This window comes from Salvelinus fontinalis, chromosome 26 (genome assembly GCF_029448725.1).
Source record: "Salvelinus fontinalis isolate EN_2023a chromosome 26, ASM2944872v1, whole genome shotgun sequence".
Taxonomy (NCBI): Eukaryota; Metazoa; Chordata; class Actinopteri; order Salmoniformes; family Salmonidae; genus Salvelinus; species Salvelinus fontinalis.
Window position 1 is genome coordinate 25,486,582 of NC_074690.1, and position 26,859 is coordinate 25,513,440.

At 42.0% G+C, this 26,859-nt stretch overlaps 1 protein-coding gene across 1 annotated transcript in view; it reads right to left on the minus strand.

The window, feature by feature from the left end:
• LOC129824004 (laminin subunit gamma-1-like) overlaps positions 1-26,859 on the minus strand; it is a 75,367-nt gene that overhangs the window by 11,349 nt on the left and 37,159 nt on the right. Inside the window, exons 2-14 of the mRNA XM_055883246.1 lie at positions 15,648-15,952; positions 12,586-12,716; positions 10,651-10,820; positions 9,819-10,007; positions 7,444-7,561; positions 6,713-6,811; positions 3,786-3,922; positions 3,475-3,594; positions 3,073-3,262; positions 2,752-2,864; positions 1,824-2,045; positions 1,120-1,308; positions 518-763 (exon numbers count right to left, since the gene is read on the minus strand). Of these exons, the coding sequence (XP_055739221.1) occupies positions 518-763; positions 1,120-1,308; positions 1,824-2,045; positions 2,752-2,864; positions 3,073-3,262; positions 3,475-3,594; positions 3,786-3,922; positions 6,713-6,811; positions 7,444-7,561; positions 9,819-10,007; positions 10,651-10,820; positions 12,586-12,716; positions 15,648-15,952 (2,229 nt within the window). The remainder of the gene's footprint in view (positions 1-517; positions 764-1,119; positions 1,309-1,823; positions 2,046-2,751; positions 2,865-3,072; positions 3,263-3,474; positions 3,595-3,785; positions 3,923-6,712; positions 6,812-7,443; positions 7,562-9,818; positions 10,008-10,650; positions 10,821-12,585; positions 12,717-15,647; positions 15,953-26,859) is intronic.

Below are 26,859 nucleotides of genomic sequence, written 5' to 3' on the forward strand. Positions count from 1 at the left end.
AAGCATCAGTCACCTCTGTATAGTACATCTGAACTGTACACACGGTACAATGGAACAGAACACTGTCTATTTGGGAACAGGAGGAGGTCGAGACCCCCATTAACACAGGTGGGGGAAGAGACCCCCATTAACACAGGTGGGGGAAGAGACCCCCATTAACACAGGTGGGGGAAGAGACCCCCATTAACACAGGGGGGGGAAGAGACCCCCATTAACACAGGTGGGGGAAGAGACCCCCATTAACACAGGTGGGGGAAGAGACCCCCATTAACACAGGTGGGGGAAGAGACCCCCATTAACACAGGTGGGGGAAGAGACCCCCATTAACACAGGTGGGGGAAGAGACCCCCATTAACACAGGTGGGGGAAGAGACCCCCATTAACACAGGAGGGGGAAGAGACCCCCATTACTACCAATAAACACATCAGCCAACATCAGTCATATCTGTACAGTATGTGGAACTCGAGTATACACACACACGACCCAAAAGTCATGCTAGTCATTTTCTCGTCTTACCTTTGCACTTGTCATTGGCGTTGGTGGCCAGAGGGTTTCCATAGAAGCCCTCTTTGCAGCGGTCACAGAAGAAGCCGTCTGTGTTGTAGATACACTTGAGGCACTCCCCGGTCTCTCTGTCACAGTTGCCCACAGCGTTGGGGTCGATGTTGTCGCTACACTTACAGGCCCGACAGACCCTCACCTGCCCGTTCTCCCCCAGGGGGTCTCCGAAGAAACCGTCATCACACAGCTCGCAGCGCTTGCCTGCGGAAAGATGCAATTCATTGTTTGGATTACGTGAATATGAACATATGTGAAAATCGAATAAAAGCTTCCATAGCAACAACTTCTAAACTAAATTAAGAAATAAGTACATACAATACACAATATGGAAAAATTATTTATGTTTTTAACTGTGTATTTTAATATTTTGTGAATTAACAGTAAATAATTAAACAAGTATTTTTTAAAGACTTTCAAAACAATCTACAGAGTACTCCAACCAGTTCTAATTACTTGTGGTTCTATGTATCGACAAAGTCGGTTGTCTAAAGTCTGTCTAAATCCCAGATTATTTATATATTTAATAAAAAAGTGTACAGCAAATGGTTTATTATTACCTGTGGTTCCAGTAGGACAGTTGGTGCAGACAACCTCCTTGGTCTTGGGCACAACAGCACAAGTGGATCCTCCGGGGCAGGGGCAGGGCTTGCAGTCGCTGGAACTGCCCACAGTGGAGTCTCCATAGTAACCGTCTTTACACCTCTCACAACTGAGCCCAGCTGTGTTGTGTTGGCAGTCACACATCCCTTCAAACAGACATGTCAAAAACACACACGTCATGCCTCTAGCCACCACCAGAGGGGAGTCTAAGATGAGAGTTTAAAGGGCCCCACTATTATTCCATCCAGACACCTCTTTAGAGTAGATGAGGAGAGAGTAGCCTGCCTATCAGTCATGTTTTAAACCATTGGGCACACAGATAAATCTCTTTATAGCAGTGTGTTATTACTGGATGACAGTGTGATCTGTTACTCTCTGTTCTGTTCCATGGTCTATAAAGGGGACATTTAATGTGCAACCCCCCACGGTTCCAAACGCAGACACAATTCACCAAGCAGATACAAATACAGTCACAGGGGCCCAAGTCCACTATATGACTCCTGTCTGGGACATTTACCCAACGAGTCACGCGGTGATTGAGGACTTGTCTCTAACCTCTAGTCCTCTGGGCTTTATCGTTTCCTTATGGGCCCGGCTCTAAAGTAGTGCACTACATAGGGAGCCATTTGGGACTCATGCCGGTCATTATCATCTCACTGACCTGTGTCGGGGCTGCACGTGTCACTGTGTGCGTTACAGTTGCAGGAGTCACAGGAACTGAAGGGCCCCAGGTCTGGTCTGCTCCTCCTGTATCGCAGGGCGCACCTCTCACAGTGCTGTCCCACGTAGCCTTGAGGGCAGGTACACTTCTCTACCCAGCGAGCCGGGCTCCCGGGACCTCTCCTCGCCGTGATCAGCTTCACATCGTCAAGGTAACCAGCACCTGGGGAACGATGAGCACTGATTAGATCATATCCGTTTCTTGCCTTAAGAAAGACCACTAGGCTGAAACGGTGACCAAAGTGCCTTGCCTACCGTCGTGAACATGGAATCAAAGATACAGACCACCAACATTCTTGTCTCCCAGCTTTTAATTTGCATTTCATTAATTAGGCCTCACTGGTCATGTCTAAAGTAGTGGGGTACCTGAATGTTACTATATGGCTTTGTTCTTAGAGTTATATGGATATTTGTTCTGAGAGGATCTGATGACTTCAATAACAGGGTAAATCACCACCACATTGTGTCAATAGGGGAAATGAGAAATTCAGCCATAACCTGCACACTAATATAATGACTAGACTGGAGTTTCAACATCCTCTCCGTGATGTCCTCAGAACTGATAAAAGGATATGAAATTCAAGTTTATCAGTTCGCTAGACCTAACTAACTTGCCGCTTGTCATGGTCCAATCCGACAGACACTACTGTAGTCCTACGCCCATATTCATAAAGCGTCTTTAAGTAGCAGTGCTGACCTAGGATCCGTTTTTTTGTGTTTTAGATCATAATACATAAGATTATATGAACAGGGGAAACATGATCATAGATCAGTAGTCCTACTCTAAGATCCTTTATGAATACAGGCCCTGAACCAGGATGTATGCATGGTTTACATAGTGAAATGAGGTGAGATGGAAGAGTGCATACTTCTCTCGCTGTAGGTGCCACGGATCTTGATGGACGTCAGATTGTGCAGAAGCTTCTGGAACTCTGAGTGAGTGAGGGTGGGCCTCCAGGGGTAGTCTGTGCTGTCATGGAGCCTGACAGAAAAAAAAAAACCAGTTCATGGGGCATTCACAACATCAGATAACATACGACAACTTCATGCGTTTGCTTTCTATGTGACAATTTCTAAATTATGTTATTACAACAGAATATGCTGGAAAAAGCCAACTTCAAATTATGAACTTTTGTTGTGCTGGTATTCTATACACATCTCTGGGGTACGTCTGTATGATTTCCACACACCTGAACACAAACGTCTGCATGTTCTCGCCAGGATAGGCATTTCCCTGAGCAATGAGAGGCACAGCCACTCTGAGACCAGCCCCCTCCAGAACCACATCCTCGGCTGAGAGGCGCGTGTCTCTCCTGTCCACCCGGAAGTTCAGGGTGAGATTCTGGCCATAGCTCAGCAGCTGATTGCCCAGGAACCTCTCTACAGTAATGACATAACAAAAAATACATGTTAGGATCACTTCAACAATGTTGCCACAATTTAGATAAAACACCATCTCCCATAGGTCTTTGGGGCAATCACACGGTTTCCCCATGGGCTCACTTAAATTAAGTCCTCAAATAGTAAAAAAATACAATTTAAATGCATCTTTCACAATAAAAGATTTTGAGTTAGTGTCAGTCACACAGTACCTGGAGCCACAAAGTAGATTGGGAAGTAGTCATCGGAGATGAGGGAGATCTCTCCACCAGCAGACCACTGGACTGAAACACTGGAGCCGTCACGCTGCTGGCCTGTCCACTGCTCATCATCTAGGAACAGGTTTTAAATTTGTTACAATCAATTCTATCAAATAACTTTACATCACAAATACCTGTTCCAAAACTTAAGTGATTTATTTGCATACTTTCGGAATATTTCTAGAAACTTCCTCCAGCTTAATAAAATATAAGCCTTGTCCGAGCCAGAACAGCCCATAATGAAAAGGTGTGTATGGGCTTACCTCGGTCGAAGGTGGAGGAGACTGTGTCAATGCTGTAGCCTTCAGCGCTGTCACAGACAGATGAATGCTGGAAGCAGAAGCACGGAGTGCAACCCTGAGGGTTCTGGGGGTCCATGTTGAAGTAGCCCAGCTTACACCTAAAATAAACCACAGCCTTTTAATTGCAAAGTCCATAAAAAATGATATGCGCAATGGGTAAGTCTAAATCTGCAAATAGATAGTCAACATAGTCAATCGATTTCATAAAAAGTTACCAGAATAAAACGGAGGTAAAATGAGGCTTTAGGATTGGATACAGTGCCTTCAGAAATAATTCACACCCCTTGACCTTTTTCTACATTTTGTTGTGTTACAGCCTGAATTTAAAATGTATTAAATTGAGATTCTGTGTCACTGGCCTACACACAATACACCATAATGTCAAAGTGGATTTTTTTCTTTTCTTTTTCATCTTTTTTTTCTTTTCTTTCTTTTCTTTTTCTTTTTTTACAAATGAACTACAAATGAAAAGCTGAAATGTCTTGAGTCAATAAGTATTCAACCCATTTAAGTTCAGGAGTAAAAATGTGCTTAACAAGTCACATAATAAGTTGCATGAACTCACTCTGTGTGCAATTGTTTTTAACATTATTTCTGAATGACTACCTCATCTCTGTACCCCACACATACAGATAATTGTAAGGTCCCTCAGTCGAGCAGTGCATTTCAAACACAGATTCAACCACAAAGACCAGGGAGGTTTTGCAATACCTCACAAAGAAGAGCACCTATTGGTAGATGGCTAAAAATGTAAAAAGCAGACATTGAATATCTCTTTGAGCATGGTGCAGTTATTAATTACACTTTGGATGGTGTATTAATACACCCAGTCACTACAAAGATACAGACATCCTTCCTAACTCAGTCGCCGGAGAGAAAGGAAACAACTCAGGAAATTCACCATGAGGACAACGGTAACTTTAACACAGTTAAGAGTTTAATGGCTGTGATAGGAAAAAAATGATGGCGCAACAAACAATATTGTAGTTACACGACAATACTAACCTAATTGACAGAGTGAAAAGAGGGAAGCCTGTACAGAATAAAATATTCCAAAACATTAATCCTGTTTGCAACAAGGCACCAAAGTAATACTTCAAAGAAATATGGGAAAGCAATTCACTTTTGTCCTGAATACAAAGTTATGTTTGGGGAAAATCCAATACATTACTGAGTACCAATCTCCATATTTTCAAGCAGAGTGGTGGCTGCATCAAGTTATGGATATGCTTGTAATTGTTAAGGACTGGGGAGTTTTCAGGATAAAAAATAAACTGAATGGAGCTAAGAAAAGGCAGAATCCTAGAGGAAAACCTGGTTCAGTCTGCTTTCCACCAGACACTGGGAGATAAATTCACCTTTCAGCTGGACAATAACCTAAAACACAAGGTCAAATACACACTGGACTTGCTCACCAAAACATTGAACGTTCCCGAGTGGCTGAGTTACAGTTTTGACTTAAATGTACTTGAAAATCTATGGCAAGACTTGAAAATGGCTGTCTAGCAACGATCAACACCCAACTTGACAGAGCTTAAAGATTTAAAAAAAAAAAAATATTTGCAAATATTGTACAATCCAGGTGTGAAATGCTCACCGAGACTTAGCCAGAAAGACTCACAGGTGTAATCGCTATCAAAGGTGATTATAACATGTATTGACTCAGGGGTATGAATACTTATGTAGCCAAGGGGTATGAATACTTTCTGAAGGCACTGTATGTGAAACTATTGACATTCAGTTTGAGACGTAGCTTATATTCTATAATGAGTCCTACATTGCCTTTCGAGTCCTCATATGATATGGATATACATTTCAACAGAGACTAAAATACATTGACAGTTTAAATCGAATGACAGCCAGGGAGAATGACAATTTATTAGACTGTGAAACTGCTGTCGCCTAAAAGGCAGACAGACAAACACCAGTCTGTAATTTCAGTCTCTTGTTGTGAGTGACCATGCAGCATCTGACTAACTGTAGTGTGCCAAATGGCATCCTATTCCTTATATGGTACAATACTTTTGACCAAATTATAGGGAATAGGGTGCTATTTGGGGCATATCTACACTGGGGGGGGGGGGGGTCATTCATTCCATCTGTGGCCCGGCTGGGTGGCTGGGGGGGGGGGGTCATTCATTCCATCTGTGGCCCGGCTGGGTGGCTGGGAGGAATGTTTCACCCACCAGCGTCTGTGGAGCTGGAGCTGTGGAGGGGAAAGGTGCTGTTTTTGAGGGTGAGAGGGGGCTAAGGTGGTGGCCATTGCACAAAGGCAGAGAGAAAAGTGTTCCAGGCAGCAAACAAGCCAGCGGTGACTGGCTGGGTGACTGGGCTTGGGAGAAGCCATAGAAGGTCTGGCTGCCAGTCTGTCTCAGTGGGGAGGGTTGAGCTATCTATGGGCTATTTTCTCCTTCGCTGCTAGGGGAACCATGTGGCCGGTCTAATTCCATTTTGCACACATACAGAGCATTCTTTCACTGAGAGAGGGGTACTCTCCTGTGTTTCTGTGTGTCAGGGGCGGCTTTTAAACATCTGTAGTTCAACATAAGGATGTGATAACAGAAGAGGAGCTGAAATGCTGCAAAGCAAAGTACCTTTAAAACAGTTTACCACCCCAATGAACAATACCGTTAACTGTGTTGCACGAGCCGAATGGAGCCAACTCGTATCCCACTGCCTAAGTGACAGTCTTTCGTAACCCTGTGTCACTCTAAACCCATAAATATTCCCAGACAAAATACATTCCTAACTGACAACACACCTTGTTAGAGTATATTTTTGTTATAAGGAAATCATGTTTGTGTGTGTGCTGTCTCTGTGTTGTGTGTGTGTGTGTGTGTGTAAAATGAATCCCTGTGACGGAGAGAGCGAGTAGGTCTGACGCTGACCTGTCACAGCTGAAGCCCTCCACGTTGTCCTTGCACTGGCAACGGCCTGTCTGGACATCACACTCCTGTGTGCTTCCGGAAGGGTTACAGGAGCAAGGTCTGGATAGCAGAGGGACGATGGAGGGGAGAGGGGAAGCACAGCCATTCACATTAACAGCATGGGTCAGACAGCCACAATCTAAAGCAGACCTGCTGCGAGCATGTTGATTTCCTTAAATAAAGTAAAAGGACAATTGCGTGCCTGGCGCAGAACTCTAAACTGCATTCAAAATGATATCCTATTCCCTCTATAGTGCACTACTTATGAACAGAGCCCTGGAGTAGGGTCCCAAGTGGCGCAGCGGTCTAAGGCACTGCATCTCAGTGCAAGAGGCGTCGCTACATTCCCTGGTTCGAATCCAGGTTGATCACATCCGGCTTTGATAGGGCGGCACACAATTGGCCCTGCGTCGTCCAGGTTTGGCTGGGGTAGGCCGTCATTGTAAATAAGAATTTGTTCTTAACTGACTTGCGAAGTTAAATAAAGGTTACATTACATTTCTTTATTTGGGATACACGCTAAAATTGAAGGGCTCCGTCTCACTCCCAAATAAACACATTAAGCGCAAACGATAAATACATTAGAAGGAACCATAATAAAACGTTAAGATTGTTTGATCTGGAGCAGTAAAAAGATAAATGACATGTTGAGTGGCTGTAACAGTGATTGGCTTGTTAGTGCTGGTTTTTACCTGCAGCCTGCTTCGGTCAATGTGTGAAAGCCAGGTTGGCAGCGGTCACACTTGTCCCCCATCACACCTGGTTTACAGCTGCAGCGTCCTGTGTTATCACACTGAGTGGCCAGAGAGCCTGGCAGTAGAGAGGAAATAGAAGCAGAGATCAACCTCAGTTCATCATTTCAGCACACTGCTACACACAGAGGTTGACCGATTAGGATTTTTCAACGCCGATACCGATTAAAATCAGCCGATTTTTTTTACATATATTTGTAATAATGACAATTACAACAATACTGAATGAACAATGAACCCTTTTATTTTAACTTAACATAATACATAAATAAAATCTATTTAGTCTCAAATAAATAATGAAACATGTTCAATTTGGTTTAAATAATGCAAAAACAGTGTTGGAGAATTAAGTAAAAGTGCAATATGTGCCATTTAAAAAAGTTTAAGTTCCTTGCTCAGAACATGAGAGCATATGAAAGCTGGTGCTTCAATATTCCCACTCCTGGAATAATTCCCAGCTAAAGAAGTTTTAGGTTGTAGTTATAGGAATTATGACGCATCGACTATTCCAACCTATACCATTTGTATTTCATATACCTTTGACTATTGGATGTTCTTATAGGCACTTTAGTATTGCCAGCCTAATCTCGGGAGTTGATAGGCTTGACGTCATAAACAGCGCGGTGAATCAAGCATTGCTAAGAGCTGCTCGCAAACGCAGTAAAGTGCTGTTTGAATGCTCACCGCTCAGTCAGACTGCTCTATCAAATAATAGACTTAATTATAATAAACACTGTTATTTTATTTTACCTTTATTTAACTAGGCAAGTCAGTTAAGAACAAATTCTTATTTTCAATGACGGCCTAGGAACAGTGGTTTAACTTCCTTGTTCAGGGGCAGAACGACAGATTTGTACCTTGTCAGCTCGGGGATTTGAACTTGCAACCTTTCGGTTACTAGTCCAAAGCACAGTAATACGAGCCTTAGGTCATTATGGTCATATCCGGAAACTATCATTTCGAAAACAATGGTTTGTTTTTGTTTCTTGTTCTTGTTTGTTACATGTTTATTCTTTCAACAAAATATTATTTTCTGTATTTTATCGAACAGGTGGCAACTCTAAGTCTAAATATTGCACAACCTTCAATGTTATGTGATAATTATGTAAAATTCTGTCAAATTAATTACGGTCTTTCTTAGGAAGAAAACACAGTTTGCAACGAGCCAGGCAGCCCAAACTGTTGCATATACCCCCTGACTCTGCTTGCACTGAACGCAAGAGAAGTGACACAATTTCCCTAGTTAATATTACCTGCTAACATGCATTTATTTTAACTAAATATGCAGGTTTAAATACTTCTGTGTACTGATTTTAAGAAAGGCATTGATGTTTATGGTTAGGTACATTTGTGCAATGAATGTGCTTTTTTTGCAAATGCGCTTTTGTTAAATCATCACCAGTTTGGTAGCAGGCTGTGTAGGCTGTGATTCAATGATAAATTAACAGGTACCGCATTGATTATAAGCAACGCAGGACAAGTTAGTTAACCTAGTAATATCATCAACCATGTGTCGTTAACTCGTGATTATGTGAAGATTGATCGTTTCTTTTATAAGATAATCGGTCGGCCATGCCGACTAATTGGATGACCTCTAACACACATGCAGACAATCATGTTTTAAGAGCACAGATAATTCACATCACATGCGGACAGTCTTGTTCTAATAACCCGTATTGGCAGCTAAAGCAGTATCGATGTCACATGCGTTTTGCAGTGGTTTTCATTAGGTTACACATTGCACAATAATGGTAGCATGAGGTAACAGAGCAGAGGATGTATGAAAATGCTGTTATTTTTAATCCTATAGATTATTTTTAAATAGTGAGTCAACATGTTCTCCAGGTCTTTTATTTCCATTACTGATCAAAAGAAATTCCCACCCGCTCTTTTGTCTCTCTGCAGCAGACATACAGTAAATGGAGCAATATGTTTGGAACATCAAATTACAATAAAATGTCAGTATCAAATCGCAGCACATATTGTATCGGCACCCAAGTATCGTGATAGTATCGTATTGTGAGGTCCCTTGCAATTCCGAGCCCTAATTATGACTTGTGGTTCGTCGCTGAATCCCATAAAACAGCACCAAGGGCAGTCCCTTCACAACAAAGCCTGGCTTCATATTGGACTTATCCTTTAACCTCAATAGAAAAAGTACATCTGCATCCCAAATGGCACCCTATTCCCTATGTAGTGCACAACTTTTGACCAGGGCCTACACCACTCTGGTCAAAAGTAGTGCACTATGTAGGGAATAGAGTGCCATTTCGGATGCACATAAGGATTTATTGGTATAGACTCCAGACACTTACCTACTGGGTTGCAGCTGCAGGGCAGGCAGCGGGTGCCAGATGTGTGTCTGTAGTAGTTGTCCAGGCAGCGCTCACAGTTGGGCCCGTCTGTGTAGTCGGCACAGTTGCGGCAGTGTCCTCCGTGGCCAGTGGCACGGTAGAGCTCAGGGTCAAAGTAGCACTCTGCACTCTTGCCATTACAGTTGCACGCTGGGACCACCAGAAAAAGTAGCCATTCGTTTTTGTGTGCGTGAGATCAATGTATGTGTATATTAGGGAGGAAGCAGTAGAATTTAAACTGCCGGATTTCAGTGGGAAAAGCACATTTTACATACCAGGCTTTGGTAAACAAGCTATCAGTTTACCCCATAACGTTTTAGGGACAACGTATGATGGGTTCAATATATATGTAAGGGTGGTAGAAACACATACATATGGAACATCATCATACTGAATCTTCCCTGCATTAAAGGGTGGGGCATTTCATTTGGCACATTTCACATATCAGGCGTACTTTCCCCTAAATGGCAGATTATGTGGCCTGAAGCAGATTGAGGTGGGTGTGGAAGTGGGTGTGAGAAGTGTGGTGTGGACTGTTCTGAACCGGATTAGTTATGCATTTGCAGTATTATATGAATGTCTGCCTGGCCTGCACAGAAACAGGAAGGATCTCTTGCTATGGGATTTACGCAGACACTCATCTCCTGGGCTGTGTCCCAAATAGTATCCTATTCCCTATGTCGTGCACTACTTTTGACTAGGGCCCCTGACTAGGGTCCATAGAGCTCTGGTCAAAAGTGGTGCACTATATAGGGAATAGGGTACCATTTGGGATGGCAAGGGACTGACTTACGCAGACACTCGTTAGGGTTATTGGCTGTAGCTCTCCTCCAGGGACGGTCGTTGTAGAACGGCTTACACACATTGCAGTCATCACCCTCCGTGTTGTGCTTGCAGTTGCAAACCGGCTTGCCGAAACCGTTGTTTTTCGCACACTCACTCGCATGGCCATTGCACTTGCACCTGGAACAGCAGAGACCAGTGGAGTCTGTTTGTCATCGTGAGAGCTACAATGCACAATTCAAACATCTGGGCCGTATTCACAAAGCCTCTCTGAGGAGGATCAAGTCCCCGCTGTCTATGTCATCTTATTCATTATGACGTAAACGGCAAAACTGATCCTAGATCAGCACTTCTACTCTGAGACGCTTTATGAATATGGTCCCTGACCAGTGGTCTTTTGCACTGGTCTTAGAGGACCTGACTGTAAAAATCAAATGGGACTCAGTTATTGATTAACCTAACAGACTTAATTACTTGGTTAAACAGTCTAACACCAACCATATGTTATATCAACTGCATTGATTTTCAGTGCAATCATATAAGTCAGTCACCTTTGTCCTTTGTATGCAAGCTTTTTAAGTGGGTGACCTGTTATCACATGATAGTAGCATGGTTATATTTACAGTCATCTACAAATAGGTGTTAATCTATCTACATTTGACAGATAGCAGCATCTTGGACGTCAACGTGGACTCCATCTAACACACCACTATTTGTAGCCTACATCTTGTCCGTTTGAAAGTCACTCGAAGTATGCGTCGTTGGGAATCACTTCAAGATAATTTGACTTAATGATCCATCAACAAATATATTCCTATTACACCTTCAACCAAATAAATGTCAGCACTGGTAGAGTTCTATTTGGACTGATAACTCCATTGCGTTTGCCCAATGCAGAAGGGCTGAACATTCTCAACCTGAGACACCTCGAAAGAGCCCTTCTGAACAAGAGAAGACTTGCATGGCAGCAACCTTTAGGTATTGTTTCAAGTGTTCCTTGGCAGCGAAGTGTGGAAAAATTGACAACAGGAAGGAAGACACTATAGCATTAGAGGCCTATTAAACAGAATAGGCCGTTTGTTTATCTAAAAAACAAAAAAAAGCAAACCTCCCTCAATGTCTTTTCCATTTTGTAGTACCTGTACTATGAGTCATATCCATTTCCCACTCAGTATAGGCTAGCTGGTAGATGTGCTGACATGGCTGACCAGTGGACTGTGAACTTGGTGCCCTGACAGGTAGAGTAGGCCTACTACACCAGAGCTTGGACTGGCTTGGTCTTTGGACTCAACTCTGTCCTCATATCGGGGCTCGCCCCATTCCGGCGTCCGTGCACTACAATCCAGCACAACCAGGCAGGAATGCCAACGGCGTGGCTGTGTAATGGAAATCTGCTCTATATTTCAAAACAGATTAAGGTGAAAAGACACTGCAGTGGCAAGGGGTAAGTTTAATACGTGTCAGAATCCCCTCTTCTCTTCTGGCTTTTCAGTTCAAAACTTGGGAGGGATAGTTTTTTGGCATTCTTGGTTAAGCCGCTGAGAATGAACCCACACAAAGTAAAATGGGGCCAGATATGGGATATGAACTTGATCAAAAGTCAGACTACGCTACTTTAGATAATTGATTTACCTAACACCACCCAGACAAAACATGCTGTGTGGCTAACAGACAGGGCCTCATCCTTTAAAGGAATTTTATAGGAATAAATTAGGTTGCCATTTTTCCTTTTTATGCTCTAATTTCTAATTCCAAATAAAATAAAAACTTGTACAATTAATTATTCATAGAAAATATATTTGTGTGTGTGAAAATGCTATATTCAATGGTATTGGTAAAATAAAATGGAAAAAATCTGTACACAAGGGAAAAGCCAGGCAGTGGCTTTTCTGCCAAAAGTTGTTGCATGATAGAGATAGCATAATGCCGAGGGAACCACTCTCACCTTCCTCCCACTGCAAAGTCTGAGATAGCGTAGTAGTAGGATTTCAGGACCTTGGGATCATTGAAAACTTCGTCTCCGAATGTGTTGAGCCTGTTCAGGGTCACTTTGATATCTGTAGCTGTCACCCATTCCTGAAAAAAAGACAAAAAGGACAGTGTTAAAATGCACCAGGTCAGACTCTACTAACACATCTGCCAGGCCTTGCCTGCTAAATATGTATGGAGAGTTATTAACTTAAAACTTCTCTTGATGGAGGAGAAAAGGGAGAGAGGATTGGAGATGTTAATGTGAACTGCACGATAGGTTTGTTTGACGTAAAATTAATTATTTTCGGGTTTAAAGTTTACATTTTAAATGAGCGACTAAGCCCTATCCCAGGTCCTATTGCAGCCATTTAGAAGAAAAATAAATACAGCCAAACTAATGTAAACCTCAGACATTCTCATGGAATCAGACTTGTTCTGGAATGAGAAGATAGAAGCCTTTTGTTTGCTTGTTTAGAATTACAGCAGAGGACAAATCCGGCGTAAACAACAGAAGAGTAACATCTAAGATTCTGTTCATTTCCACACATGCAGGTTTAAATAGCCTGTTTTACGTTCAACATTTTAATACACTGTTTGAATTATTTTTGAACAGGAGTTGTAAATGCAGCCAAGTCCCATGTGCTTCATATCGCTTGCTCAGGCAAAATTATTTGCCAACAAACATTCTGCAGAATTAGTTGTAGCCTAACTACTACCAGTAGACTAACTAACTCAAAACATATATCAGGCTTGAGTTTTTGCTGACAACAGCTCCAATGTTTTGCCACTTATAGCCTAACTCTACTAGAACAGTCTGACACATCCATAGGGCAGCCATGAGTCAGAGCAAGCTCCGTCTGTCTCAGGCACGGGGCCAAAGGCTCTGCTCGTTTTCCCCTTTGACTTCTCTGGCACTATCACTCCATCCGCTTATACACCATCGTTCAAATGTTTTGGGTCAATTCAAAATGTCCTTGTTTTTTAAAATAAAGACAATTTTTTTGGTCCATTAAAATATCAAATGAACGGAGCAAAGTACAGAGAGATCCTTCTTGAAAACCTGCTCCAGAGTGCTCAGGACCTCAGGCTGGAGAGAAGGTTCACCTTTCAACAGGACACGACCCTACGCACACAGCCAAGATAACACATGCCCTTGAGTGGCCCAGCCAAAGCCCGGACTTGAAAATAGCTGTGCAGCGACACTCCCCATCCAACCTGACAGAGCATGAGAGAATCTGCAGAGAAGAATGGGAGAAACTCCCCAAAATACAGGCCAATCTTGTAGCGCCATACCCAAGAAGACTCAAGGCTGTAATCACTGTTTTTTATACATTTGCTTAAATGTATAAAAACCTGTGCTTGCTTTGTCATTATGGGGTATTGTGTGTAGACGGATGAGCGGAAAAAAACTACTTAATACATTTTATAATAAGGCTGTTAAAGTAACAAAATGTGGAAAAAGTCAAGCTGTCTAAATACTTTCCAAATGCACTGTATAGCTGGATAAAGTTTTTCTGTTCATTATCTTACCTGTAGGCTATATTTTCTGTATACAGAGTTAGACCAATATTAAAATATTTTGGTAGATTGTTGTTGTACAAAAAATATTCCATATCCTTAGGAATCTTAAACAATCATTCAAATATTACATAGAGTCCACTTAACAAATACAACTATCCCTGCAATGTATCCCTATGACGCCTCAAAGGTATCCATTCCAAAAAGAGTCTTGGGCTTTGGTATATATAGCTATATGTCACATGAGAAAGTCAAATATGGAAGTATATGGCGCTAGAGCTAAATTTGTTCATTTGCTAGAGATAGAGCATTACATTTGAAAGCCAGGGTATTCTACAAAGGCAGAAAATAGCATGAACAACCAATAGCAGATAAATACGTACTGAGTCATGAGCTGACTAGTTTTTGTAAAAACAAGAATCATAACGTTAAAATATATCTGAAATTACCAGGCATCAGCGGACTACTTTAAATTAACAAAGCACTCAAGATAAACCCTTTATATATATAGACAACTTTCTTACATGAACATAGTAAGTAGTAGGTTAAGGCTATAAACGGTTAGTCTATAAAATGTTAGTCATTTGGGTTAAAAATCTGATCTAGGTTAGTAGTGATGGGAGGAAAACAAATCGATACAGTTACATATAGTAATATTATTTTTGACAATATTATATCAACACTGATCAAAAATAAAAATAAAAACGTTTAGCTTTATGTTGTTATTGCTAGGTAGCATTAGCTAGCGCTAGTCGGCTGTACCTGTGCAAAAACTCAGGTATTTTTTATCCAATAGATTGTTCTACATCTTTTTTTTTTTTTAAGTGAGCCAACATGTTTTCAGCACTATGAGCAATATGTTTCAACCATGAAACTGCAATATTGAAATGCAATACATATTGTATCGTGAGGTCCCTGGCAATTTTCGCTACACTCGCATTAACATCTGCTAACCATGTGTATGTGACAAATAAAATTTGATTTGAATTCTCCGGCCCTATAGGCTAGTAGTATCGTTGTGGTTTGTCTGGAAGCACACACACAAATTCTCACTTGCTAAAAGCAATACGCAACAAACATCTCCAGCTGTGCCTCTGTAGAGCCAAATTCAATCAGTACTGTAGTGGGAAATCTGGGGGCGTCACCTAGCAACATGTTGCAGCACTTGGCACTGGTCAGGCTCTCACACTTTCCCAACTGGACTAGTGTGCTACTCCCTTCCATTGGGCACGCCTGCCAACAGCAAATGTCCAGGCCAAAATATCTCAAGTATAGGGGCTTACTTATCATTACTCTGTCCACCTACTCTTCCACATCATTGATTGCCTCAACACTACCTATATATGATGCACTACATACTCTGTGCCTCAGACAACCTTGGAAAAATAAAGCAAAATAAAACAGCCACCCAGGGACACAAGTCTGGGATCATACATATGGAGCTGGAACAAAAGCATCACACAATGTTCCTATGTCAAGGTCTCTAGAACGCTATAAAACAGCAGATGTTTTCTTTACCTGAAGAACTGGGCTGTTGTCAAAGTTGTAAGCACTGGGCCGGCCTTCAAGGGTGGAGAAGGCGACGTTTCCTCCAGTCAGGGGTGAGATGTCGCTGAACTCGTCTGTGCACAGGGCCTGTTGTTCGTCCTGTCCGGTGCGGATGAAGCCCCTGTTGGTCTTCTGGTAGGTCTTCTCACAGGAGCCACTGTAGTACTGGTAAGGCGTCCATGGTCCATCCTCACTTGTGCGCTTGTAGATGGCGAAGCTCTCTGGGCGGCTGGTGTGGAACTTGAGTCGCACGTAAGTGATGTCGAAAGCCTTGCCTGAAGAACAGAAAAGAAACATGAGATTTTTGATACTTTAGCCAAAAGATGAGCGCATAGTTCACAGTGAACAATACAAGCTACCATAACTGTTCCAACTACGTAGTTAATAAAGACGAAAAAAAATCTCTTCCACAACGCATGGATAAATATTAAGCTGTTGCTCAATGACCCAAAAAAGCTAATCAGTCACTAAAGACTGTTTACAACAAGCTTTTTCCAGATGCATTGTCTGTTTAAACCAAGACAAAAAAGGATTTCCAAAGCTCTCCAGTAATACTAGAGGGTCTTTTCAAAACCTATTTGGCATGTCTGAGCAGGCTAAGACTTGAAGGGGGATGAACACCAGACTATATGCGCTAGGAGAAATGGTATGGGGAGACGTCATTTATTTTGTGTAAAGAAATGAAATGATCTTTCAACATGGCGACAGGGGGTACAATTGTTTGTTTAACAAAGAATTTGCTCTCTAAACAGATCTGCAAAGAAAATAAAAAATCTATACAGGAACCATTGTGGCGTGTGCAAATATAGGTGAAGCCATGTTATCTTACTGAAACATATAGATGTCTCAACTACAGAAGGGCTTGGAAAGATAGAGGATTTAAATGAATCAGTTAATTTCCTCCCGAGTGAGTTTTTGTGTATGTTGTTGCAGTGACCATGACAATGAACTTTGACTTTTAAGGGACCTCTTAAAAGGAAAATTCCACCCCAAAAATTATCTTTTGATATTTGTTTCATTAGCCCATTGTTGATATAGTCCGGAAATGTTTGACATGTCAGCAATCAAGTTTTCAAGATGTGCAACTTTCAAAATACAGCCGTTTGATGCATTTTGTTGGCTGCGTTTCTGTATTTTAAAAGTGATATTATATCTTAAAGTTATATCTTGAAAAACGGCTGACATGCTAAACATTTTGGGACTACATCGACAATAGACTAATGAAACAAATAACAAAAGATAGTTTCCTTTATCTTTTTTTTTATTTTATTTTTTATTTCACCTTTATTTAACCAGGTAGGCTAGTTGAGAACAAGTTCTCATTTGCAACTGCGACCTGGCCAAGATAAAGCATAGCAGTGTGAACAGACAACTCAGCAAGCTTTGTAGGTGAAGGTTAATCTGAAAGCAATATCTATCATCTATCTATCTAACTGTAGGGTGTGAGCTGGTTTTGTCATGAATTCGTGCGTTTACATTGAGATTAAAGTGAATAGTCGAGTATGCTATAAATGTTCTGGAGTGCCTGCTATGGCCCAGTGAGTCTCCTATTCAAACATAAGACTTGTACAAATTCTACCTCAACTGGCCTGTGAGTCACTAAACTAGGCGTGGATTTCAACAGATCTGCTTTAACATCTAGAGAAATCTTTTCAAATGAAAAAAAGCAGGAAGTAATAGAAAGTTGTTTACTTGTGCTTATACCCATTCGATTGTGTTAAATTTCTCCTCAAATCTATTTAAGTAGAAAAAGAGTTTAGCTTAACACTGAGAAAGTTGCTAATTAAAACATGGGAAAAAAACTAAAATCACACACAAGAGCAACGAGACACAGGCATACTTGACTGGTTGACATTTCCAAAACATGTCATAGACATAAAGAACTTTAAGCTTAACCATTTGTCTGACCTTTTACAACCAATTTGCCCACTCTTTCCACTAGCCACTTCCATTATGATGCACAGGCATGACACCAAAGCATCTGAATGTGACATTCTGTGAACAAGCAAACTTAAGAGTGCTCGAGCATCGGGGAATCGCACTGGGAACAGACCGTCATTGACATCTAATTTCTAAAACAACCCCCACATCCTCGTAAACAAGACAAACAGCATCTGTTGGCACAGCAATTAAGTGGCAAGCAGAGGCAAACAAAAGGGCCTCTCGTCAACCCAACATGGAAGAGCCACTCAGTGGAGACAAAGGAAGCCTCAACAGTGAATACAGGTGGTCAGGCAGTCACTAGACTAGTAGTCTAGTTCACAGGCAAGGCAAATCCTGAAGATAACGAGGAAAGGGCAATGGAAATTATGGTTTAGCCTTGAACAAGGACATGGTTACTCTTTGGCAGCTAAGGTTTAAATCATTAAGAGAATCTGACTGCCAATAGGTACCTATCACAGTAGGAGGCCATTTCTTCTCTTGCTAGAACAAAAGATGTACCAGCTGCATACTGAACTGGTACCGATGAATCTGCCATTGCTACTTGTAGAATTGCAATGCTCCTCAGTGGCCGACAACTTGACTTTGAGTCAGAGAGCACAAACCTCCAAGTGGGGAAACCGACAGGAGGGACAACAAAAAGGAAAAAATTAACGAATTACATTCTAAAAGGTTTAGCTAAGGTTATCTAGCCAGCTAAATAATTGGCTATGGGCAGCCACTGGCAGTATGGGATTATGGAGAGTGAATTAAATAGTTTCTTCGTTATCTTGCTAGCTAGTTATCTAGCTGTGGTCATCTGTCTAGTATAAACAACGGATTTTTACAACAAAAGCAACATTAGCACAGGTAGCTAGTTAGCAAACATTGGATACCTTCAAAGCAAAATACACAGGGACTCGCATCGCCAAACTAAGCGTAAGAATGCAATGCTACTGCCACCTTCTGGAATGGAGTATTTTAACAAAGTCTGGTGACATTGTTCACAGGCGCTAAGTACTCTCTGCAAGCAAACATTGTACAAATCTTACTGGTGTGTGGGACCGATTAAGAGTCTTGGGTGGCCAAGGTTTGTTCTTAGTACCTTCAACCAAAAAGAGTTTCAGTACACTGTGGCTGTGATTGTCACTGTAGGCCTACTTTTAGCTTTCAAGCCCTAGGTGCATTCTTTCACTGATTAGCTAAAACTGTACAACGTAATACCCACAAGGCCAGCTATGCCCTATAAATGCATAATTTCAGTGATGATGTATGCCTGCAGTAACAAACATAAATAGTGAGCAGGAATAGCTAACATTTCAGTCTTGACTAAAATTGTAGTCTAATGCAATGATCGCTTTTATGATTGAGCTGATGCACTTAAAGATGCACTACGTAGAAATCGCTCCGCTATAACTATTGTTAAAATTCGAATAGTTTGCCTAATTTTAGTTTGTGACAAAAAAACAACTATAGCGTAGAGCAGGTATTCCCGAACTGGGGTACGATTCTTTGACATTTTTTTCCCTTCACATTTTCAAACAGCACATTTATATTTTCCAATGGGGCTATACATTTGGGAGAGTTTTTTTTCTTGCCTGAGTAGCCTCGTTTCACTGCCAAAAATAAAATTAAACCATCTAGTGTTCAGCGAAATAACAATGTCAAATACAGGTAGCCTAGTCAAATAATTAACATCCAATTACATTAACCGTTACTCTCGTGGAGGAAACCTTCACTCTTTGCACAGACATTTAGAAGCCACAGGAGTTTGAGCGGGCATAAAGACAACTTTCGAGTAGTAAGACATGTATAAAAGCAACAGATACCATTAATTAGAAGCATCTCATATGGTGAGCTACCGAGTGGCTAGGACAGGCAAGCCCCATACTATTGCGGATGACTGAATTCTTCCTGATGCCGCGGATGTGGCAGGGACAATGCTGGGGGAAAAGGCCCCAAAAAACTATACAGACAATGCCTTCATCACTTCAACATCACTTCAGCACTGTTTCACAACGCATCAGTGACATGGCAGGAGATGTTCTGAAACAATTACTGCTTCGCATAAGCCAGTGAATTATATGCGTTACAGTTGGATGAGTCAGACGTGTCGGGCCTGGCAGACGACCTGGTATATGTCCGTTACTTTTATGGGGGGGTCAATTAAGGAAGACATCCTCTTCTGCAAACCAGTGGAAACGAGGACAACAGGTGAGGACGCTTTTAAAGAACTGGACAACTTTGTGACATCAAATGAACGTTGGTGGTCAAGATGTGTTGGTATCTGTACTGATAGAGCAAAAGCCTTGACAGGGACACATAGTGGAGTGGAACCACTCGTGCAAGAAGTTGCTCCAGACGCCACTTGGGTATACTGCAGCATCCACCGAGAAGCTCGTGGCCTCTCGGTGGATGCAAGGCCCCTGAACTCTCATTTATTTTCTATATTATGCAATGATATGGGCAGTAACCATGTAACGCTTTTACAACATACAGAAGTGCGCTGGTTATCAAGGGGCAAACTATTGACAAGTTTCTCTTTTTTATTAATTGAGAGACAAGCTTAAAGTTCTTTACTGACCATCATTTTCACTTGTTTGACCGCTTGCATGATGACGAGATTCTCACAGGACTGGCTTATCTGGGTGATGTTTTTTCTCGCCTGAATCATCTCAATCTAGGATTACAGGGTCTCTCCGCAACTATATTCAGTGTGCGGGACAAAATTGAGGCTATGATTAAGAAGTTGTTTGCATTAACAAGGACAACACACTGGTTTTTCCATCATTGTATGATTTTTTGTGTGCAAATGAACTCAAGCTTACAGACAATGTCAAATGTGATATAGCGAAGCACCTGAATGACTTGGGAGCGCAATTACGCAGGTACTTTCCCGAAATGGACGACAAACAACTGGATTCATTATCCCTTTCATGCCATGCCTCCAGTACACTTACAGATATCTGAACAAGAGAGCCTCATCGAAATTGCAACAAGCGGTTCTGTGAAAATTGAATTAAAAAAGAAGCCACTGCCAGATTTCTGGATTGGGCTGTGCTCAGAGTTTCTTGCCTTGGCAAATCGCGATACCCTTTGCAACCATGTATCTATGTGAAAGTGGATTCTCGGCCCTCACTAGCATGAAAACTAAATACAGGCACAGACTGTGTGGAAAATGATTTAAGACAGACGCTCTCCAATACAACCCAACGTTGCAGAGGTATGTGCATTCTTTCAAGCACACCCTTCTCATTAACCTGTGGCGAGTTACTCACTATTTTTGATGAACAAATAGGTTTTATATGTAAGATGGCTAAATAAAGAGCAAAATTATTGATTATTATTGTTTGTGCCCTGGTCCTATAAGAGCTCTTTGTTACTTCCCATGACCCGGGATGTGACAAACTCACTCATGTTTAATAAATGTATCGTATAGTGCGTGTGTGGCAGGCTTATACTGATGGCAAAAAACAACATTTGAGAGTGTGCTGACCCTGGTGCTAGAGGGGGTACGCAGCTGGAGGTTGAATGTTTGAAGGGGTATGGGACTATAAAACGTTGGGCAACCACTGGTCTACAGCATGAAGCCATGAGGAATTCGGGCTTTCCTTACAAAACAATTGGTTTATTGATAAGCAACATTATTTACAGTTGAGAGCGCAAACAAAGGCCGGCTGAGAGAACCCCTTGTTTTCGTCTATAAGTATAAAAAAGTATTAAAAAGACATAAGATAAAGACTAAGTTGGTTTACAGTGGAAGGTATCTTGTCGTTTTACACATTAGTAAGTGGGGGGTAGGCTAGGGAAGTTGTCAGATTTAAATTAAACAAAACTTCTTCCATAGAAACCATGACACGATCAGCATCAGAAGAATTAACTGCAAACAATAATTAGCCTAAAGCAATCCCTAGAACTGTTACACTAAGAGCCCGACCAATATGGGATGTTTGGGTCAAATACCGATTCTCTAGGGAGGCAAAAGTCAACGATTTTGATATATTTTATTTATTTCACCTTTATTTAACCAGGTAGGCTATCTCATCTGCAGATATATGCTTTTAGAGGTAGTTAATTTTTCCCCCACAAATTGTGCTCCAAGGAGGTACTCTAAATTATGATTTCATAACTAAATATAAAAATATACATTATTTAAAGAACTTTTTTTTTTTTTTTTTACATAACCACCAAAAAGCAACTATATCCTCTATAAATACAAAAGCACACAGTTTACCTTCTTAGGTACATCTTAAAGATTTGCCCATCTATGGCAGTGGATAAGAATGCAAAGTGTTTGTGCTGAAGCACCACAAGCACACTAATAAACAAGGGCTGAATGAATTAACCTGTCTCAAAGTACATCTGAAACGGCACATTTCACAAGATCAAACTGCAGTGAAATCCTGTAATATTCTGTTCATAATGTCACCACTTTGTATTGAGTAGATACATTACCTTGTAAAGCATTGTAGTGTAAAGAAACACTTTATGGCAACCTACAATGAGAGCTTGTTCAGAGATTCTTTGGAGGAGATGGGGAAACTCCATTTGAATCGTATTAACGCCCATTGTGTATGTTTCCCATGCATCGTCAATGGACCACGCGCTGCATTCTGGGAAATTCTGGGACAATGAAAGCTATCCTTCAATGAGTGTATGGGAGTCAATTGGGCGCTAGCTAAAAAAAACAAACATTAGCATGAATTTGGTCAACAAGATGTACAACATTACAAACAACTTATTTTCTGTAATATCAGATAGCTTCGGAACCTTGACCTCAAGTACTTTTGAGGGAAAAAGGGCATGTTTCTTGACTGATACCCTGACTTCAAGAAGGGATTGCGTGACAATTAGCTTAGCAACCGCGTGATGCAGCATGACAACATGAAGACAATTGGTCGACAGTCTGCTGTTTGAGGCGTTATCCTCCATTCGTTGCCCAATGGGATTCCTTGTTATCACATAATGTATTGTCTGTTATGACAAGCACACGCAAGCTGTTCATGATGACAAAGTTTTTACTGATACCATAATGTAAATTACACTGTTATTCAATACAAAATGTATTGGCTATACATTTCAACTGCAAATGGCATGCACTGATGACTGAAAACATTAATACAGGAAAATACTTGCCACACTGGTTTTAGTCACACGTTCTAATTTAGCTAGGTAACTAGCTAACAATCTTATCTCATGAATGAAGCACATGGCCTGAATGATAGATCTGCGTCAACTAAATAAATTAATCCATTAACATAATAGTCCCAGATAGTAACAATGCTATTTTTGTATTAAGGAGTCTTGACTTTGGCACCAGTCCAGTATTCACACATAAGTAACACAGATGATGCAATCTCTATTGCACTCCACATTGCCCTTTCCCACCTGGACAAAAGGAACACCTATGTGAGAATGCTATTCATTGACTACAGCTCAGCGTTCAACACCATAGTACCCTCAAAGCTAATCACTAAGCTAAGGATCCTGGGACAAAACACCTCCCTCTGCAACTGGATCCTGGACTTCCTGACGGGCCGCCCCAGGTGGTGAGGGTAGGTAGCAACACATCTGCCACGCTGATCCTCAACACTGGAGCTCCCCAGGGGTGCGTGCTCAGTCCCCTCCTGTACTCCCTGTTCACCCACAACTGCATGGCCAGGCATGACTCAAACACAATCATTAAGTTTGCAGACGACACAAGAGTGGTAGGACTGATCACCGACAAGACAGCCTATAGGGAGGAATTCAGAGACCTGGCCGGGTGGTGCCAGAATAACAACCTATCCCTCAATGTAACCAAGACTAAGGAGATTATTGTGGACTACAGGAAAAGGAGGACCGAGCACACCCCCATTCTCGTCGACGGGGCTGTAGTGGAGCAGGTTGAGAGTTAAGTTCCTTGGTGTCCACATCACCAACAAACTAGAATGGTCCAAACACACCAAGACAGTCGTGAAGAGGGCAGAACAAAGCCTATTCCCCCTCAGGAAACTAAAAAGATTTGGCATGGGTCCTCAGATCCTCAAAAAGTTCTACAGCTGCAACATCGAGAGCATCCTGACTGGTTGCATCACTGCCTGGTACGGCAATTGCTCGGCCTCTGACCGCAAGGCACTACAGAGGGTATTGCGTACGGCCCAGTACATCACTGGGGCTAAGCTGCCTGCCATCCAGGACCTCTACACCAGGCAGTGTCAGAGGAAGGCAAAGACTCCAGCCACCCTAGTCATAGACTGTTCTCTCTACTACCGCATGGCAAGCGGTACGGGAGTGCCAAGTCTAGGACAAAAAGGCTTCTCAACAGTTTTTACCCCTAAGCCATAAGACTCCTGAACAAGTAATCAAATGGCTACCCAGACTATTTGCATTGTGTGCCCCCCCAACCCCTCTTGACGCTGCTGCTACTCTCTGTTTATCATATATGCATAGTCACTTTAACTATACATTCATGTACATACTACCACAATTGGGCCGACCAACCAGTGCTCCCGCAAATTGGCTAACCGCATTGTGTCCCACCCACCACCCACTCCAACCCCTCTTTCACGCTACTGCTACTCTCTGTTCATCATGTATGCAGTCACTTTAACCATATCTACAAACTTCCTCAAATCAGCCTGACTAACCGGTGTCTGTATATAGCCCCGCTACTTTTATAGCTTCGCTACTGTATATAGCCTGTCTTTTTACTGTCGTTTTATTTCTTTACCTATTGTTCACCTAATACCTTTTTTGCACTATTGGTTAAAGCCTGTTAGTAAGCATTTCACTGTAAGGTCTACACCTGTTCAGCGTATTCAGCGCACGTGACAAATAAACTTTGATTTGATGATTTGAGATTGCTTGCTAGCTAGCCACTTACCTAAGCTAATTACTCTATTTATTTAGTACTTTATTTCCCCAATTTTGTGATACACAATTGGTAGTTAAAGTCTCGTCCCATCGCTGCAACTCCAGTACGGATTCAGGAGAGGCGAATGTCGCAAGCCATGCGCTCTCTGAAACACAACCCAGCCAAGCCACACTGCTTCTTGACAGAATGCTCACTTAACCTGGAAGCCAGCCGCACCAATGTGTCGGAGGAAACACCGTACAGCTGTCGACCGATGTCAGCGTGCATGTGACCGGCACACCAAAGGAGTCGGTAGAGCGCGATGGGACAAGGACATCCCGGCCGGCCAAACCCTCCCCTAACCCGGACGACGCTGCACCAATTGTGCGCAGCCTCATGGGTCTCTTGGCCGCGGCCGGCTGCAACACAGCCTGGGATCAAACCCAGGTCGGTAGTGACGCCTCTAGCACTGCCTTAGCCTAAGGGCCTCCCAAGGGGGCGCAGCAGTCTAACTACCTTGCTGGCTAGAGAGAGCCTAACTACATTGCTGGTTAGCTAGCCAGCTAACATTAACCAAGTGAGCATATGATGAGGATAGGACTGCTTGCTTGGTGAAGTGTAATTTTGATTATTTACTTATTCTAAAACAGCTGTGGCAAGCTGCTCACCGTCAAACCACTACGAACACTGACTCTCACATCATGACTTACAGGCTGAATGATGTTCAATGAGCAGCTCGTAGAGCACCCTAATACCGCAAAGGAGCACAAGTATTTGTTCATTCTATGTATAGAATATGGCCGCTTTATCGGTGGAATAAAGACCAATACAAATATTCTGTATAAGGCTAATACTGTCCGATAATATCTATCAACCGATATCTGTCAGGCTATAGTTATGCTACAGCCTAATACGTAATAAATCGGTATTGGTTAAAACCGACTTAACACTACCATTGAAATATATTTTAGAGCTCCAAACGCAGTAATGTTTTAAATGAAAAGAAACTCCTGTGGGTGACAGCCGATAACTAAGGGAGGGGACTTCAACCATGTGTTCACCTGCCCACTCCTCAAGCATGTTGTAGTAGAGTGAGGCTGTGACATGGTGGTTGGGGGAGGGGAGGTGGAGAGTGAACTGTCTGGAATCAATTATCTTTTATATTTGACAAGATAGTCAAGTGGCAGCTCTAACAATGTAAATACATGTCCTCAAAGATGAAAGGCAGGCGGGAGGAGGCAAGTTCAGATTGGACCATTCTAGCCAGTGAGAGGGCAGATACGTGTGTGTGTGAACAACAGGCCAGAGATAGAAGACTCATCTTTTTATCTTTGCCATTATAGCATCTGAGTGTCATTGAGGCCATTTAAAATGAGTCAATTCTCTTATTTTTAATTGGCTGACCGCTCCCAACTCATAGGAAATCTCCATCCAGTTGACTACTTTAAAATGGTGGAAGCCCTCAATGGCAATATCCATGCTAAAACAGGTTATATCCATGATGAGTCCTCCATCTATCTCTGACAACAGGCACAACTCCGATAGTAGTCTTTTTCAAAGTTGTCGAAATGCCACGTGCGTCCGCTTAGATCAGTGCATCTGTAAAAACAAAACCTAACCATTATGGAACTTCTATTCGATCAAATGAGCCTCATGTAGCAATAGAAAAAAAAATGTGTTGACAATTCGACAATCATTGACCTCCATGCAAAAATTCCTCACTTCGCGGGCTCAATTTTGTGGACAGATTATGGGCAGAGTAAAACCTTTCGCTTCGTCTCTTCCTCTCTGCTGGAATGTGCTTCCGCTAGGGCAGTAAAGGGGAGGGCTGATAAGAGAACGACTCGAGAGGGAGAACAGAGACAAGTTAGGGGGAAAAGGGGCTGTGTATGGAGACATTTCTTGTTAAAATGTGAATGAAAGCTCATGACTGTTCTAAAAAGAGGATCGTCTTTGATCAGCAATTCAAAAGTTCTGGAGAAGAAGACATGGATGTTCAACAATCAAGCATTGATTGAATCTGAGAATTTGTGCCTGGCTTACAATTGTTGAACCATGAATGGCCAGAACTAAACAAGGACTTTTTATCACATACTGTAACGAAAAAGTCAAATGTAATATTCCACGAATCATGTAATTATATGCACATTCCGCTCATATATTCCGACACTCAAAGATGCATTCGGCTGGTTTGAGGAAATGTGAAATCCGCATTCACATTGCCAAACATTCTGACAAGCCACACTGATGTTTCCTATGGTCTCTAACATGTCATTAGAACACAAGTTGTGTGTTATCACTGCAAGCTTGGACTTGTAAGCAGACAAACCTCACAAGACCAGAGTTTTTCAACAAACAGATCTGGGACCTTTCTGTAAATGACTACCAAGGGGGAGGGGGCGTCTTCATAATCTGAGTTTATAATCT